The sequence below is a fragment of the Pelodiscus sinensis genome, chromosome 15 (genome assembly GCF_052426305.1).
Source record: "Pelodiscus sinensis isolate ZL-2025 chromosome 15, ASM5242630v1, whole genome shotgun sequence".
NCBI lineage: Eukaryota > Metazoa > Chordata > Testudines > Trionychidae > Pelodiscus > Pelodiscus sinensis.
The window spans coordinates 39986090-40004548 of NC_143066.1; the positions used below are offsets into that span (position 1 = coordinate 39986090).

The 18459-nt window shown below is 56.7% G+C and overlaps 1 protein-coding gene across 1 annotated transcript in view; it reads right to left on the reverse strand.

Moving 5' to 3' along the window:
• Nucleotides 1-18459, reverse strand: part of PKD1 (polycystin 1, transient receptor potential channel interacting) — a 150010-nt gene that overhangs the window by 40994 nt on the left and 90557 nt on the right. The window contains exons 12-19 of the mRNA XM_075899843.2: nucleotides 16984-17115; nucleotides 15043-15218; nucleotides 14130-14263; nucleotides 9837-13459; nucleotides 7769-7915; nucleotides 4756-4899; nucleotides 3278-3557; nucleotides 1004-1220 (exon numbers count right to left, since the gene is read on the reverse strand). Coding sequence (XP_075755958.2) covers nucleotides 1004-1220; nucleotides 3278-3557; nucleotides 4756-4899; nucleotides 7769-7915; nucleotides 9837-13459; nucleotides 14130-14263; nucleotides 15043-15218; nucleotides 16984-17115 — 4853 coding nt within the window. The remainder of the gene's footprint in view (nucleotides 1-1003; nucleotides 1221-3277; nucleotides 3558-4755; nucleotides 4900-7768; nucleotides 7916-9836; nucleotides 13460-14129; nucleotides 14264-15042; nucleotides 15219-16983; nucleotides 17116-18459) is intronic.

Here is an 18459-nt window from a genome sequence, read left to right on the forward strand (position 1 = left end):
GCCGTGTCTGACGCAGGGGACGAGCTCTGGGTTCGGTTTTAGGGAGTTCAAGAAGCGCCCAAGGCAGCCGTCAGTCCACTGCTGCCTTTGGCCTCAGCCTCTGGGCTCCAAGGGATATCAAGGGGCTGGATTCGTAACCCCTCAGACTGTCGAGGGTTCAATCCTCAAGGGCCCGGGGGCATCTGTAGCTTGGATTTAGTCCCTCAGGGCCCAAGTGCATGGGCTTAATGCACTGGGGCGGGGGGTGGGTAGATCCACTACTGAATGACAGAGGAGATTGTCTGAAGTCAGCCCACACTGGGATCTGTCCCAGCAAGCCCCAGACCTACCCACAAGTGCACCCACCGGTGCTAGACACAGCCCCCTGCCTGGCCTGGCACCGCAGGCTGCGCTGCACCCCAGAAGTGGCCGGCAGCAGGCCCTGCTCCTAGGTCGGGGGATCGCACTGCCCCTTCCCCCAGCACTAGCTCCACACTCCCACTGGCTGGGAACCTGCTGCTGCTTCTAGGCACAGCCTGGTCTGCGGGGCCAGGAGAGGCAGGAAGCTGCCTTAGCCCTCTCCCCTCCCCCGCTGCACTGCTGACCCTCCTGCTCCATCCCTGCTCCCCTCCCCCAAAGTCGGGGCCCCCTCCTGCACCCAAAAGCTGTGATCCGGAGCCCACACTCCAGTTGGGTTGCGGCATCAACCCTTGTCTTCAACTGGCTCACGAGAAACGAAGTTTGAAGCCGGCTGACTTGGCCCCGCCCGCGGGAGCTGGAGCGCTGTGTTCGCCGATGCTGGGCGTGGCTCTGGGCCGTAGGAACGCAGCTTACGAAGGAGCCGGGGACCCGGAGCACACGAGCCCAGCACACAGCTCTGACGCGGCACTTTGCTACCCAGCCCAGGGCGCAGGCTTGTGACGTGGGATTCCTGGTGTCTGTGCTCAGTGTGGCCCCAGCTTTGGCTCCATCCCTTCCCCTTGCTGTGTCTTGGCTCCCCTGCCTCCGCTAGGAGCCCCCTTACCGGTTGAGGGCCACGGCCGTGGCTCCCAGCTGATCCTGCACCAGCACAGACACGTGCACAAGGAAGCGGTTTGCACTGAAGCCCGGCGGGAGGAAGGCGCTGTGCTCGGAGCGGCTGCCTTTGTACATGCCGAACTGCTCGCACTGTCCCGGTTTGCAGCGAGTGGCCAGGAGGATGTACACCAGGGGGGTCTCCTCGTCCTCCGTGTCTCTCCAGCCTGCAAGCCAAGCACACCGGGCAGAGTCACGGGGATCCGCGGGCAGCTTGCCAACCAGGTAGACACACAGCCTTTGCCGTGGCCAGTGGGGGAAAACAGGGTTTTAAATCCACCAGTACCAGCTGCCCGGACCCTCGGGCCTTGTTGCTCCCCCTCCGCTTCTCTTCTCCCTTGATTTGCATGGGACAGGTGGAACCTTGCTAGTCTGGCACCCTCAGGATCCGACCGGTGCCGAACCAGAGAACTTGCCAGACCACGGGAGGTCAATAGTGTTTAGCAGCATTTCCAGCACTTCTACTGCTGGCTGGGCTCTGAGACGACATTCAGGGGTCGACCAGCCCAGAACACACAGAGCCAGGACTGGCGGCTGGAAATAAACTTTACGGGACCGCGAGAAACTTGGCCACCCCCATGAGAAGTGCACATCCGGCTCACTCTAATCACGCCGGACCACAGACGTTGCCAGACCAGAGGTTCCACCTGTACTGTGCGGAGTGACATTGCTGACTCCCCTGCCTCTTTACCCTCCTCGCCCCATCCACAGCGAGGGTCCGTGTTGCCCTGGCAGGGAGGGGCAGACTGAACTAAAGGCTCCAAAGAACTGGCAGATACAAAGCTCTGATCTGCATTTCTCTCCAGTTTCGGGGGTTTCTGAGGGGGGCTTTGGGCCCCGGAACATTTGGCCATGGAGTTCAAGGCTAGGACCATCTGGTCTGATTCCCAGTGCATCACAGACCACCAGCCCCGCCCAGTGCCTGCGCTCTAAACCCAGATCTCCAAACGAGACCAAAGTATCACACCCCTGGGAGCCTAACCTAGCATGTGCCACAGGCAGAGAAGGGGCAGGACCGAGGTCACTAGGCCCAAGGACCCCGCCGCGGCAAGGAAATGATCACAGGGGAGAGAGACCCAGATCTTCCCGGCAAGCGACCTGTGAGCACAGGCTGCAGAGGCAGGCAAAACTCCCCAAGGTCCGTGCCGGTCTGACCTGGGAGACAAGTCGTTCCTCCCCCCTCCCTGTGGCAAACAGTGAGCGGGTGAGCAAGAACAAGGCCCTGCGAGCAAAACCAGGACGATTCTGTCGTAATGCCGAGGCTGAATATGGTGCATCGCCACGGTCCCAGCACAGGATGGCCTCGACAAAAGCCCCGTGGCAGTGGCCATGAGCTTGAGGCCTCAGTGCAGGCCTGTTACAGTCCAACCCAGCAGGGCCTACCAGCCTTAAGAATGGGCAGCTTGTTACACTCGGCCGGCTTGTCACGCTTGGCATCCCCCCCGATTTAAGCTGCAATGTGTTTGCTATCACGAGAACAGTGCCAAAAAGCCATTCGCCCAGCCGTTGGGAACACGGCCTCCCCGCGTTCGTGTGCAATACAAACAATCTCTCATACTCCTCATCTGGGGTGGGGAGGAAGGTCAGAGACTCTTACTTGCTAGCCTACGGCAATGACGCTACAGGGACCAGTCAGCTTTTTGCATTGTGGCGCCAGGTATTTCTGTCCCTGTGACCACGTCAGAAATAACTTGCAGGAAAGGAACTAGTATTTGGGCAGGGGAATCAGGACAAAATCCTTCAGGCCACATTTTCAGAGGGGCCACTAAGTGGTGTCCAGTTTCTGAGCTGTGTGGGGAATGTAATTTTGGGCACTCACTCCCCCGCTCCCCCCCCACACCCAGAAGTCAGATTTATACTCTCCATCCACTTATGCGGACTGGCTTGAGAGACACCAGCATCTAGGTGTGCACCAAAAAAGACTCTTGATTTAGGGGTGCAGAAAAAGGTGTGCACGAACGAGTAGTAAAATAGGGGTGTCTCGGGGACACACCATTGAGTGTAGCCTGCAGTTTGGGACTTGGAAACCTAGGGGTCTGCTTCTGAAAATCTGACCTATCCCCAGACACCTGTAGGAATGGAACCGGCACTGAGGGTGGAGAACAAGAATTCTGCAGGACCAAGAATACCTGCAGCTGGTAACTCAGCTGGCGTGTGAAACACACTCACCGATGAACAGTCGAGATGCCAGGCCCACCCGTCACCGTCACTCCTGCGCTCTCACCTGTGCATTCAAAGTGAACCTTTGTCATCAGTGCTTGGACCGCCGCATTCGGCGAGAGCTGACACACTCCTCCAACAGGGGGCCGGTTCGGGAGCAGGTCCATGGAGGCATAACCTTCCTCCCCGATGGTGAGGTCCGTGACATGAAGGGTAAAGGTGTACCCTTCCCCATCCTTTAAGGCTCCTGGCCGTAAGACCAGGTTCATTCCCGTGTTGCCGGTGGAGGTGGTGGTTTTGTCCAAGACCAGAGACTTGTTTTTAAAGCTATGCGCTGCCCATCGCTATGGAGACAAAAGGAGAAAGACGGGAGAAAATCTGGTTTAATCTGAAGTTATGTCCCTAAAATGTTTTCAGACTGAGTCTATAGGGGAAAAAATAGAATCAAGGGGCAAAGGCTGCCAAAATTTGCCGTTGATAATCCAGCTTTGTTCTCATGGGCTGAAGCAACAAGAACTGGAAAGCTTCCAAACTGTCTGGTGGGAATATTTCCACTGTGAGATCCACTTTCGTCTCTGGGATTACATCATCCACGGACAGAACAGAGCATAATACACAACACAGGAAATCAAACTAAACCGGGGTGGAATCTCCATGGGATAACATTTCTTCCGCAGCCTGCAAGCTGACGCTGCCTGGCATTGTTACAGTCCGTGGCACCGAACGTAGGACTGGGACAAGAGACACGCCGAGACAGACAGCCGGGACACCACCACGCAGGAAACCGCCCAGCTCACTGGGGAAACAGAGCAGCTTTTCCAGTGGGACGTGGACTGACAGCCCATTTCTAACAGGCCGGTGGCCACCACGCGTGGCGGGGAAGGGAACGTGGCCGGCAGGGGAAGGAAACAGGCCAAGCGGGCTACGTTTCAATCCTTGGAGCCAGAATAATGCAGACAGGCCACGCGGCAGAGAGACTAAAACACTTTACAAGGTCTCTCGAAAGGAACGTGGAACGAGGGGATGGTGCACAAGCCCGTGCTGGCGGGCTGAGCCACTTGGATGGAGGGACGGCGTGCCACGTTTCCCGCAGATCCCCGGGCCATGACAACGGAGATCTCTCCCCCGGAAGACAACTAACACAGCCCATCGGGGCCTGGCTAGGGGAAGGCTTGCTTGGTGGGGCTGCTGCTGACCGAGGGCTCTGTTTGAATGGCAGCTGCAGCAGGCTACCAGGCTCCATCGTGGAAAGACCTGGCATAAGGTGGTGATGGAGCCAGTGCCCACTCAGGTTCACTATAAACAGAACTTGCTCCAAGCCGCGGACAGGGGTCGCCCCCTTGGAAATCAGTCGTCTTGCAAGGGACAAAGGGTGCACCGGCTAGAACCGCCCGTCCTCTGCCCAAAGCCTCAGAGCCCTGCTCCCCTCCTCTCTTGGGGAGCCCACGCCGCCGGCGTTATTTCCCACTCCATTCGACCGCCCCAATACGAAACTGATCAGTTTGGCCTCCGGCAGCGTCAGCTTCCCCGTCACCCCCTTACCCCGAGCTTGGAGTCGTTCCGGCAGTTCCGGCAGGTGCCCTCCAGGTAGACGTAGGAGCTCTTGCTGACTTCGTAGACAGACTGGGCTTTGCAGGAAACACATTCCAGGGACACAATGGGGACCTTTCCCTTCTTGATCAGCACCTGGGAGGGGGAAGGGAGAGCAAGAGAACTCACCTGAGGACGCTCAGAAAAGCCCCAGGCGAGATTCCGACCGACTTCTACCGAGTTCGCAAATGCCCTTCTCGGCAGGGGAGCTCACACCATTCCAGCGCGAGGGCGAAACTCCCCCCGTTCCCGAGGGACCCGCACAGGGCCTAGGCATGACGTACGGATTCCCAAAGGGCTCAAGTGGAACAAGTCACATATAAGCCAGACAGGGTTGGCAAAAGGGCCCCCGCGGGCCGCATCTGGCCCGCCAAGCAACTTGAGGCGGCCCGGGGAGACCCTGCCGCTCCCCCTGCCAATCATGGTCTGCGGGTGGGGAAGCACGGAAGCGTTCTAGCCCCGCCCCTCCTGCCTGAGGTCCTGCCCCTTCCGGGGCAGCTCGGGGCCACTTCAAAACTTTCTGAAATGGGCCCTGGTCAAAACTTATTGCTCACCCCAGGCTCTAAAATCTCACCCACAGAGCCCGTCCAGGCTGCATTATTTTGTGGTGCCTTCAGGGTTGCTTGAAAAGTGTCTGTGCACAATCCTATGCCAAGGGGGCCTTGTGAATTTACCGAGTACAGCTGTTACTCAACTGAGGTTCTTTGAAAGACGTGGCATCCTTGGAAAAAAAAGACACGTCTCCCCCCGGCATGGAGTGACCTGTGCTCTCTGGAGAAGACCTCGCCCTGGGACTGGGGCAGTCTAGTGCGATCTGAGATCAAACATCTGGCAGACAGCTCACCTTGGGAACTTCTGCAACGGGCCTGGCCTTTCTTTGAGCCAAATCTCTCTCCCTTCCTCCGCAGCTGCAGCGAGTCCTGAGCCAGGGAGACTGGCGAGGATCTGCTGCGAGGAGGGAGGCAGGACGGGGGCCCGGCTTGCCACAGAGCCGTGAGGGCAGTCTGTCCTGCAGTGCACAGAGGATGCGGGGCAGGCCCTGGATCTGTGCCCGTCTGGATCCCCTGGGGTCCTGCTGAGAGCCCGACCACTCAGCCTGGTCTTTGTGCTGGGTTCCAGGATCTGGCGCTGGGCTGTATGTCACTGCCTTGTACACATCGGACCTCCCTGGGCCGGCATCCTCGGGACTTGATTGGTCCCAGGTGAGGGATTTTGCCGGACCAGGGGAGGTCATTCCTAGCCCCCCTGCTGCACCTCCCATGGGCTTCCTGGCTCCTCCCACAGCCCAGCTGAGCCAGCCCCGCCCTACAGCCTCGCAGAGCTGCATGCCGGCTCCTGGCTCCTCTCCCCCCACCACGGCCCAGTGGGTCACATGTTGCCCTACCCCCCTCTTGCATCGTGCCGGGCTCCTGGCCCCTCTCACACACCACACACCACACCCCCCGCAGCAATCCAGGATGCTCTGATCCTGGAACATGTTGCCGGAGAGATCAGCATTCTAAATACGTTCTCCCAATGCCTGTGATGGACACGAGAGGCAATCGAAGAAGCTAGAACAGCAGCTCTACTGGCAATCCAATGCATGTCGCTGCGCAGTGCACGATGGCCAGCTTCCCCCGGACAGTGTCCCGGACTTTCCCCTCCGCTTCTCTGCCTGCAGCCGGCTCCCTCCGACGCGCCTCTCCTACCAAGCGCCCCGCCGGAGGAAAAGGAACTTCAGAACCGCCGTCCCGCAGACACCCTGGCTACTGGGGTACTCTCTGTGACCTCCCCCGCTCCTCTCATCCCCTGCCAAGCAGCCCTGGGTACAGCTGCGTCCGGGGCCCTTGCCTAACGAATACCCCGAGCGTTCGGCATGGCAATAACACCACCATTGTTTGACACGGCAGGCTGCTAGAAGAGGAGAAGTGTTCCACCGAGTTAAGAGGAAGAGCACTGAAGCTTCACTCCTTCCTCCAGCCTCTGCACATTCCCTCTGACACTGGATTCATTGTTTTGCGCTCATGCATGGAAAGCTGATAGTACGGAATGTCCTTGAAAGACTATCAATTTCTTTCTTTTTTTGTTTTGTTTTATCCTCCAGCTTTGGTTTAAAAACCCCAGGCAGTAAGAGTTTCCACTTTCAGGCTAACAGCGTCTCTTAATTGCCAAACGCACCGTGATGAATGTTTCTGACATAAGCCATAAGGGCTGTCGGACTGCAGGCGCACTCAGCGCTCGGTGGAATCCGAGATCAACAACATGCCCTGAAAAAGCCCTTCCTTTGCTTTTTTTTTTTTTCAAATGGGACAACGGGCTGGAACAAGCGACATCCCAAGCAAGGGCCAGCCTGCCGAGCGCCCGCCCTGCCTGGAAACGGCTCAGCACTGGGGAGCAGGAAGGAGGGCTGGGGCGTGACGTGGCTGCACAGACGGGTGGATCGGTTCTTAACTCTGCGGGAGGTAGCGGCCTCCTATTCTCCCCAGACAGATCAGCCACTGCAAATTCTGCACCTGGTCGGCGGTAAATCAGGACCGTGCACGACCAGGTTATCGACACAGCGTATGCAGACAGAGATAGACAGGGTGATCTTAATACAAGGCGGAAACCCAACAGAATGCTTTAACAGTGGCCATCAGATCTGCTGCCTCCTGGCGATTTAAAGTGTGTCCATGACTGAATGTACGGTGTTTGCCTCACTGCAGGCGATGGACAGCAAAGGGGGAGAATCCCAGGCAGATTATGCCCAAATCTCTTTTCAATCTCTTTCTGCTTCCCCCCCAATTAATGCCGACAGCAGCAAGCGCTGCAGCCCCATGTTGCACTGGTCACTGTTCTGCAAAGTGGGGTCAGGGGAGGAGCAAGACCCGGGACCTGCCGAGGCGGGTACCCCCAAAACCAGCCAGCAAAGGGGAGAGTGGCCCACGCGCCGGCCTGGCGCCCAGGAGCAGACACACACGCACGCCGAGGGGGAGAGGTTACGTACGGTTTGATTCGTGGACTCGGGATTCAGACCCGTCTTCCAGACGGTGAGGTCGAAGGTGTACTCCACGTTGGCCTCGAGCATTGCTCTGGAAACGGTGACCACACCCCCTGCGGCGCTGAAATGCAGGGAGGACCCCGCGGGCGAGGTCTGCGCGCAAGGAGACAAGAAGATGCAAACGCTCTTTTGCACTGGTGCGCGCTGCATTCGTCTGTAGCCAATACGTTCCCGGCGGTTCTTGCTATAAATTACCCTTTTCAACCCCCCTGGTTGGTGGCTGAAGCCACTCGGATGGCATCAAGTACCCTGCTTTCCCCTCCGGGGGAGGTGACAGTGCTTGGAACACCTGTACTCTGGCAGCCCTCCAACTGTTCGTTTTGTTACATTCATTCGTGATTAAGCATCCTGCAGCTATGCTAACAGAAGCCAGACGAAGGAGCATGCTACTTGCATCAGCTCCAGGTCTGATGCACAAACCTTCACGATTCCATGGAAAAAGTGGAAAAGACCAAAGCAAAGGCCTTTCAATTAACAAGACAGTGTGATGTCAACAAGTGTTCATCAAGGGAGTGTTCCCATGAGCCTCTAGAGCAGGGGTCCCAACCATTTTAAGCACAAGATCACTTTGAGAATTGAAGTGCAATGTAAGATCTGCCTCCAGCCCGAATACCCCTGTCCCGCCTCATTCGTGCCCCTTCTCTGAGGCCCTACCCCTGCTCACTCCGTCTCCCTCTCTTTCAGCAGACGGTTGGGGTCTTGGGCTATGGGATTTGGAGTGTGAGCGGGGCTCTGAGCTGAGCCTGGGGCAGGGAGTTGGGGTGCACGAGGGGGTTCATGGTACAGGCTTTGGGAGGGAGTTCAGGTTCAGGGGGCTCTGGGTTCATGTCGAGGGCAGAGGTTCGGAGCTGGCTCCAGCTGGACACTGCTTACCACAGGCGGCTCCTGAGTCGTGGTGCAGTGGGGTGCCATGGGCCTGCCCCACTCTCAAAAGCAGCCAGCAAACTCCCTCTGCCCCAAGCCCTGTTGTGCCCCCCCCCTCCATTCTGTAGAGATAGAATACAGGGTGGAAGAGGGGGCACTCTGACATCAGCGTCCCCCCTTCCATGCTCTGTACTGCAAGCAGGAGGCTGGGGGGGGGGCAGCTCCTAGGCAAAGGGTAGGAGGTGCACAGCAGTGGGGGAGGGGCCGCTGAAGTGCTGGCACTTGACAGCCTTTTGGCCAAACCAGTCAGGATCCCCTGTCAGAGGCTCCAAGATCGACCCGTAGATCCCGATCGACTGGGTGGTGACCACTGCTCTAGAGGGGGAACTTTTTACTGGTGGCCAAGATTGGTTTGCTATGTCGACCAGAGAAGACAGTCTCCTATACTGCGTTCCCTGTAAGCTGTGTGCTTGGGCGGCCACCCGGGAGAGATTCCAACGAGAGCCCCCCCCCAGCTAGTTTTTTGTTTCTGTCGGGGGTGCACATTCACACCTGCTTCAGCGCACATTGGAAATTATTCCACACGTGTCTGGAAAAAAATCCGCACGAGGAAGGAAAAGATTGGAGGGAACAGTGTCCTGTACCCGATGGTTATTTCTGCTTCTCCTTCAAAAGCTTCTGCTGAAACTGAAGGGTTTTAAAGGAGCTCGCTGGGAGCAGGGTTAGAACGCAGCTACATAACTCAAGCCTGCTCGACTGCAAATTGGCACTTGTCTTCGTAAGCCCTTCGGACGATTCAAGCCCCAGCAACACGGGGGGCAGTAGCCAGAGGCCAGGTGCAATGGCAGATGCAGTCAAAGCTCCTGCAAACGCCCCAAGAGTTGCCCAGGACTAGTATGCAGGCATTAAAAACCCCGCCCCTGATTGTGTGCCATCTTCCTCAGCTGGGTCCTCGGCCACCTCCACTTCCCTCCAGACCCTACTGGGAGCCGGTTACAAACTCTCCCTTCCCAGCCCAGACACAAAGATGAGCTGTGTGGATGTGCGCACAGCGCTTAGCACCACGGAGCCCTTCTCCTGGGCTGAGGTCTCCCGGGGCGACTGCAAAGCAAATACTTATCCCTCTCTTTCTCGCTGCAGATTGCCTTACCTTGGAGGAGGACGTGCAGGACCACCAGTACAACAGCGGCGTCTGTTCACCGTCGTCCAAGTTAGGGTCGTAGGATTTCTCGCCATCCAGGATTAAGTCCCGAGTGTCGGACCACACACGGTAAGAGCCCCCGTCGATGATGGGCACCAGCTTACTCGGCGTCACGGTTACGTTGGCGAAAATGCTCTTGGACAGAGGGGTGTCCCCGAAGGAGACAAAGAAGACGAAGCAATAGTTTCCTACTTCCAGGGCTAGCTTGGGTATGACCAGCTGCGGCCTGCTCACGTCAACATTCATCAGGTAGACCCTGTCGGAGTCACCCAAGTGCAGGCAGCTGGGGGCTCGGTAAATCTCCCACTGATATTCTGTCTGGTACTTGACACAGCCACGGAGGTCGATCTGCGCCTCCAGGTAGCTCCGCTGGGATCGTTTCATGACCACCTGTGGCGGCAGGGCGAGTTCCACCTCCGGCTCCTCGCACTCCAAGACTCGGACGGTGACTGTGAGCTGGGAGGTCATGAAGCTAACGAGGTTGGTGGCGTTCACCTCCACCTGGTAGTCCCCGGGCTTCAGGTAGGAGTAGTTCATGGCTGCCACCTCTGTGATCTGAGCTGGGGAACCGTCCCCAAAGCCCCACCGGAAATTAACTTGCCACGCACTCGGCTGCACGGAAGCTTCGAATAACGCCGTCCTGTTAACGAAGGCCAGCGTGGGCTTAAGGGAGACGTGAGTGATTGGGTCTTGGATGTGGATCAGCCTGGTGGTGTTCAAACTCCCCAGGTCATTGAAAGCACTGAGATGAATTTCGAGCAGCCCTGCAGCTGCCGGCGCGTAGGAGACACTTTCGCCCATCAAACTGACCAGGGCGCGGCCATGCTCTTTCTGCAAAGAGAACTGCCAGGAAAACGACACCCGGGAGCCGCTCCCAACCTGGGCGGTGAAGGTCTTTCTCATTCCCGTTGGGATGCCCAGTTCGCAGCAGTTGACGAGCCTTAGGTCACGGATGGCTTCCAGTACTGAGATACGCACCTCTGCGCGTTCCCTGCTGACTTGGTTCCACACCATCACCACCACGAGGTAATCACCACTCTCAGTGAATTCATGGGTATACCGAGAGCCATTGAGCACCAAGGAGAAGCCCCCACTGATGTTCACCAAATAGCTCACGGAGGAGCCGGAAGACATGCTGATCACAAAAGAGACCGGTTCCCCCGGCTCTACCACCTTCTTGCTCACCAAAAGCTCCAGGCCTTCGATTCTGTCCTGCACTGTGATATTCTTGCTGGCCACCGCCCAGCTGATGTCATTGGACACATTCAGAGAGACAGAGAAAAAGCCAGCGTCCGGGAACTTCACTGCCACGGTCTGTCCATCCTGCCAGTCCTGCGGCAGCTCCCACAACCAACTCGTGTTAGTCCCCTTTTCGAGTTCACCGCTGAAGGTCACCACAGAGCCCGATGGGACAAAGCTGCAGTCTGGCACCGCAGTCCTAATCCTCAAGCCCACGATGGGTTCCTGTATAAAGATGTAAACTGATGCATTATGGGAACCAATCTTGTTTTCGGCTGTGACGGTGACCTCTACTGCGCCATGTCTCTGGAAAGAATGTAGGACAAAAGGCTCGGTGGTAATAGGCGAGAAACCTTCTTCTAGGTGCCAAATATATATTAGGCATGTGCCACTGGTCACGCTGGTGCTTATGTTAACCGAGGTGTTGGTGGCAGCCGGATTGGGGAAGGCAGAAAGTTTTAAAAGGCCAATGCTTTCAATGAACTCCACTGTCCTGTTCACAGCTATGCTCCCCAGCATGTTAGTGGCTTTCAGATGGATCGTGTAGTTCCCAGCCTCCAGGACGTTCCAGGAGAAGGTCTTCCCACTGAATGTCTGCAGGGGACTGCCATCCTTCAGGGCGGTCCAGCTGTAAGAGATGTTCGTCCCGTCTCTCACCACCGCTTGCAGATGAAGCGTCTTGTTGGTAGGGAAATACGCCTCCTCCACGAGGTCGCTGCTGACGATCTGCAGCCCTTCGATCTGCTGCAAGACGTAGACATAGATGCTGCCCTGCAGGGAGCTGATCTCGTTCTCTGCCGTCACAATGACGTTAAACGTCCCCACGGACCGGAAGGTGTAGAAAATGGTGGAAGAGCCTTGGATGGGCGTGCACCTATCGCACAGGATCCAGGAATACCGGACAGCGCTGCCGGCTAGGAGTGTGGCCACGAAGCTCACTGACCCGTTCAGTGGCACCACCGTCCTGCTGGCATTGACGGTAAGGCCCTGGAGTCGCCTCTTCACGGTGACATTGATGCTGGTCTCATTGAGGCTCACATCATTCCAGCCCGTCAAGCTGATGGTGTAGCTGCCGGTGGCGTTGTAAGAATGGGTGATGAACTGTCCGAGCTGGTTATAACCATCCCCCAAGTCCCAGCGGTAGCTCACTTTGGTCCCGTTCCCACTGGCGGAGAACAGATAGATCTGATTCAGCTCCAAAACCCTGGTCCCGTTGTATTCAATCTTCGCGACCCTAACCGGTTCTTGGACTTCCACAAAAGCCGTGTCGTTGTTGAACGAGACGTTGGTGGAGACGGTCACTGTGACCAGGTAGAGCCCTGTGCTCTTGTAAGTGTAACTCACTTCAGTCCCACCGGAGCGAGCAGAATCATTGGTCCCAAAGTCCCAGTAGTATTTGTATTGGTACGGAGGCATGACACTGACCTGGAAATTGCTCTCTTCTCCAAGCCTCGCAAACTGCCTGGGGGGAAGGAGCGTGACATTGACAATCGCTGGCTCCACACAGACGATGGTGAAGTAGTGCGCCTTGTTCACGCTGCTTGAGAGAATCAGGGAGAGGGGAAAGATTCCGCTGCTGGTGAAGTTGTGCGTCACCACGGGGTCCCCGCAGACCGTGACGTTGGTCGAGCCATCTCCAAAGGTCCAGTCAAAAAGATAGTTCTCCGAGTTCCCCGAGACGTGCGCACGGAGCTGCACGTTGGGCTGCTCCAGGATGCAAGAGGAAGGCTCTATTTTGAGGACCTCCAGGACGAATACCCGGACAGGCACAGCCTGAGACAGAGAGTTCACGGGATTCACAGCGGTCACGTTAATAGTGCAGTTGACATCCTTGATGTACACATGATCTACCACTGGCACCGTGCTCATCAGTATGGTCCCGTCCCCCATGTCAAATATCCAGCTGATGTTGTCCCCTGTCTCCACGGAAGCATTTACTGATATGGAGAGGCCCAGCTCCACCACCCTGTCAGAGGAAACGCTCAACCCGGTGATCTCTTCAAAGACACGGTAACGGCGGTGTGTCTCCACGCGGCTCACAGTGTTGTTGGCTGTCAGGCTGACGTTGTACACCCCCTTGGCCTGGTAGCTGTGGGTCACTCTCTGTCGGCTCTCCGACAGCAGCCAGGAGCCATCCCCAAAGTCCCAGGTGTACCAGACGCCGTAGGCGGATGGCTGTGGGCAGGCTTCGAAGGTGACAGGCTGTCCTACGACCAGGACATCGGCGTCGGCTTGAACAGTCAAGCCAGTCAGGTAAGCGTGGACGTGAACCGGAATCTGGTGGGTAAGGTTCTCAAAACTGTTGGACACAAGAACCACCAGGCTGTATTCTCCTGCAGATGGAGAGAGCAGAACAGAGGCAGTCATGTTGGAGGGGTCCTTTTCTATTCAACCACATAAGAGCAACTTCCTCCACCTGTGCCCTGCACCTCTGCTACTGGCCTATCTCCTGAGACAGTCAAGAAGGACACCCCTCCAGCGAGAACGGGGAGCGCTTGCTGGAGGGTGACAATTCCTGACCTCTTCCAGTCGGGGCTAGAACTAAGGGTCCCACAGTCCCAGGGTGACGTCTGATCATCCAGGCCTGCCTCTGGCATTTATCAGCACCTTCCTTTCGACCAGGTTTTGTCTGTTGTTCGTTACCGCCAACGACCAGCAGCACCAGCAGTGGAAGGAGTTTGACCAAGAAAGAACCTGCCATCACATACAGGGCCTCTGGATCATTCTCTAGTATGGAGGAGCTTTTGGAAGCTCTTGGACTCTGGAACCCCATGCAATAAAATGACATGGAGATATACCTATCTCATAGAACTGGAAGGGACCTCGAAAGGTCATCGAGTCCAGTCCCCTGCCCTCACGGCAGGACCAAGTACCATCCCTGACAGATTTGCCCCAGATCCCTAAATGGCTCCCTTAAAGATTGAGCTCACAACTCTGGGTTTAGCAGGCCAATGCTCAAACCACTGAGCTCTCCTTCCCCCCAGTCACGCACACAGAGCTTACCTGGCGCTCGATAGGTGTACGACACATTGTGCTCGACCACAACCTGATGGACGCTGGGATCAGGAACGAGGAAAGACTCGTTATAGGGAGGTGTGAACTGGTAACTCTCATGACCACCATCTCCAAAATCCCATCTGGGGAGAGGAAAGCAGGTCACAAAGGCAGGCCCTGAGCCCGTTGTTACACGGCGGAACGGAAGCTGCTTTGGGGGTATCGTAGCATCCCGCCTGGCATTCCCGCTGCCCTGTGACAGCCATGCCACGCTAGTGACCCAAGGAGCTACTGCCCAGGGTGCCGCTGAGTAGCACAACACAAGTCGCTATAATTCTGCAAGGTGCCACGAGTGTGGTGGCGACTAGGGAAAGAGGAGTCACTTCTACAGAACAGAGAAGCACGTGCTGTGGAAGAAAGGCATTATGGGACTGACCTCCCAAAAACTGAGCACCCACTACACCGGCTGAAACCAGTAGGAACTGATGCTCAGCCCCTCTGGAAATCAGTCTCTTGGCAAATACCAGATGTTCTTGTTATGTACCACTGAGTTGAGATTCTTTTACCAGGGTTACTCTGTCCTGCTCCATTTCACCATCGGTCTCTCCTGCTCCAGCTTTACAAATACCAGCATGCCCTTCCCCGGTGCCAAAACATCTCCCATAGGAGAGGCAACACACAGCACAGGGTGTTTCCTGATGATTATCTTCGGAGCAGGCGAGGAACAAAGACAGAGCTAATCTCACAAAAGCGTCACACACTCCAGTAGGAATTTGCCTTGAATAAGCACTGACGAAAGAAGCCAGAGCCTGAGAAGACGACCCAATGGCCGTTTGAAATCAACTGGCCCACAGGTGGGAAATCAGCCAAGGCAAAGCCCCGGAGCTGTACCCTATTTTGGGGCAACTTGCCAAGGACTCACAAGAAGGCCACGTCCACCGCCGAGTCGATCCATACGGTGGCGGTAAGCTCCACTGTCGCGTTCTGAGGGAGGAGGCGGGGGATCTCGGACACGGTCAGGTCCTTCATCCGATTCATCTTCTCCACTGTGACGTTGTAATCCACGGTGACGTTGCTGACGTGATTGGACGCGGTGAGCTGTGAGGGACAGGCAGGACATAGGGAACGGCTTTGAGGCCCCCTCGCCACGCTCCCCGTGCCTGGGAGGACAGCATCGGGCAGGGATCTGGACTGCACTGTGCTCAAGGGACACCGAGGCGGGGTGTACCCTTCCCCCCCCAGCTCAGGGAGAGTTGAATTAGGTCAGGTGGGCCCAATCAGCCAGGAAAGCAGCAAAGGGGAGAGAATTGAGGAGGCGGCCATTCGTTGGAAGCAAGCTCATCTGTGAGGGAACAGGTGGGACTTCAGACCTGCCAATGGGGGCAAAGGAGGCAGTTGCGCAGGGCTTGCTGACTCAAAAGGGCCCGGGGTCCCTTTAAAATGCCACTGGAGCACCAGGCTGCATGGTCCGAGCAGCACTGTGGGGTGGGGGGCGCGCTGAGGGCTGGCTGCCCTTGGCCCTGCCCCTTCCACTCTTGGCCCCGTCCTCTCAGGAGCACAGAGCCAGGGTCCCCCTATGTTGCCTGGGGCCTGTGGGAGGCTCAGTTCCGCTGGGGGGCTTACACAAAACCCAGGCACTGGCAGCGGAAAGAAGGCTCCCAGGTGAAGGGAGGTGTGGCTGGAACTACAAAGGGAAATCTACAATTGCGTCCCTGGGAGAAGGGAGCCAGGGGGTTTGGAGGAGGAAAGACTCGGGGGGGGGGGGCATGGTGTGGGATATGGGGGTGAGGAGAGAGTCCTGTCTGGAGCTGTGGGTGGCCCCGGGTTCCCCTGCCAGCCCCTGAGCGAGTTGGCACCATGGAGCAGGGAGTGGGAAAACTGCCTGAGGCGGCTAGTGCGGAGACTCAGAAAGACTTGGCTATCCCCGAAGGGGGAAACGTGCACCGCGACCTGGTCAGAGAGCCAAGTCACAAAACAAGCACCCTGTGACAGAGACTGAAGGGTGGAGGGGGTGCAGCACAAGGGGACCCCTGACCTAGAAGCAGCTAATCCCCACAGCAGCCAAGAGAGGCCCCCCTCATGGTTAGTGTCCCAGTGACAGGCGCCAAGGGAGAGGGAAAGGACAGGGCCGCGCTGCTCAAGAGTGAGCGGGGTTGGGGGGTAACACAAGAGGGAGGATGAAAGACGGGGTAACAGGCTGTGGGAAGAGGCACGTGCAAGCTGGGGAGGCCCAGTGGAATAATCTTTCTTGTGGAGCCAGCCCAGCTCCGCTAGATTCTGGAGCCTTCCGGAAATTCTAGAAAATTCTACCAATTTCTGCCCTGGTGCCTCGGAATTCCACAAGCGTGCACGACCCTGGAGACCCATCCAGCCCTGAACTTACACGTCCGAGCTGCCTCCCGCTGCTGTGCCCAGGCGTTCACAGGCACTGACGGAGCCGCGGCAGCTTCCTTAACGAGAGGGGGCAGGATGCAAGCGTGCAAAGCGCAGCTTCAGCATGTGTAATGGGAGAAGGCAGGGGGGTAAGAGAGCAGGGGGCCTGGGGAAAAGCTGGATGGGGAGAGGAGAAGGAAGAAAGGAACAATCAGAAAAGGGGAGCAAGATGAAAAGTGGGGGAGAGAAGCAAAGCGAGGTGGGAGGAGAAAAGGGCAGGAGGGGAGGAAGGAAAGAGGCAGAGCAGAGATCTGGCGAGAACAGGGAAAAGGGGAAGCAAAGAGCAGGCGAGGGGAGAGGAAAGGAGGAGGGAAGAGGAGAGACACAAGCAGAGCTGGCTGGGGCAGGGCGTCACTTTCCCTTTTCACCAGGAGGGCACCAAATGGAAACCCAGCCCTGAGACGGCGCCACGGGAGACGCCTGGGCTTACCGAAAGCTTGTACACAGCGGGGCTTTGGTAGATAACGTTGAAGACAACGTTGTAGAACGTGAAAGAGGGCTTATCGTCCACCGTCCATCGGAAAGTCACATCCGACCCGGCCTTCATCACAGGGACGTAGCTCTGAAAGGCACGAGGGCACTTTACACAGGGGAGACGCATGCGCAGCGCTTCCCAGATCGTACAGGCTAGTTCAAAAGTCATGACAGCCACTGGCAGGCCAAGAAACAATTCTGGCATCCTTGAGACCAAGGGTGGGGATCTACCGGGCCGGGGGCCAGATGCAACCCCGGCTTGCCTGGATCCGGCCCCTGAGGCTCAGGCCTCCCCTCAGCATTGGAGAACACGCTGGCACTCCAGTGCCCCTGCTGCCTGATTGGCGGGGCGGAGCTGGGTCCCTCTAGACTCTGGTATGTGAGGAGAACATGGGAGTGCCTTTCTCCTCCTCAGATGGGGGGACCAGGTCAGCAGGAGGGGGTTGGTTTGGTTTTTTTGCTGCTCACTTGTGTGTGGCCCCCCGACTGATTTATCTGTTGGTCAGCAGCCCCCAACTCCAAAAAGTTTCCCCACCCTGCTTTAGACTCTGTATTTCAGGAGGTTCCATTTTTAGTCTGAAGGGAAAGTAATCAGTAGAATCAACTTCTCAAAGTCCCTTTAGCTCGTCTAGAGTCCAAGTTACTTCCCCGCCCCGGGATCAGATATCTTTCTCCCTCCAGCTTCTGGTCAGCACTGGGGGAGCCTGAAACTCTTGTTTATTGACGCCAGTTCAAATGCAGACATTCCCAAATAGAGAGGGGAGAAAAGGGGGAAGAAATTTGGAGACTCCCAGCTTGGGAGAAAATAACAACACTGTGACGACTGCTAGGTTTCCTTTCGAGGTCATTTCAAAGTTTGTCTTTCCTGAAACGAGTCCTTAGGCCTGGGACTTTTCAAGGAGTTTCAAGAAGGGATGTACCTTAATCCCACTAAAAGTCAGTGGGAGTTGGGGGGCTACATTCTGATGAAATCCCAGCCTACAGCTCCTAAGGGAAGCATGGCTTTTACAACAACACATGCCGTGAGCAGACCACGACTTTCCCACTCTAAAATATTGTGTTGTCAAGTCTCTCCCACCATAGTCATTCCTTAAAAAAGAAGAGTCCCTCTTCACGGGATGTGCTAGAAAACCCATTTTTCCAATATCTCCAGAGAACAGTCATGAGCACTTTTCAGCCAGAGATTTCCGAGCAATTTACAGTGCTGGGTGAACATCCTTCACCGCATAATATGGGGTGGAGGGTAATTCAAGTAGGGACAGACTGACGATTCACCGAGCTAGTCAATGGCACAGCTGGAACCCGAGTTCTATTGATCACCAGTGTTCCCCATAAGTTCTGCGCTTGTGTGGCCCCTCAGGACAGATTTAAGTGGTGCCCCGCTGATTATCAGAAAGCCCATAGCTTGATTTTGTATTTCTATTGGTGGTGC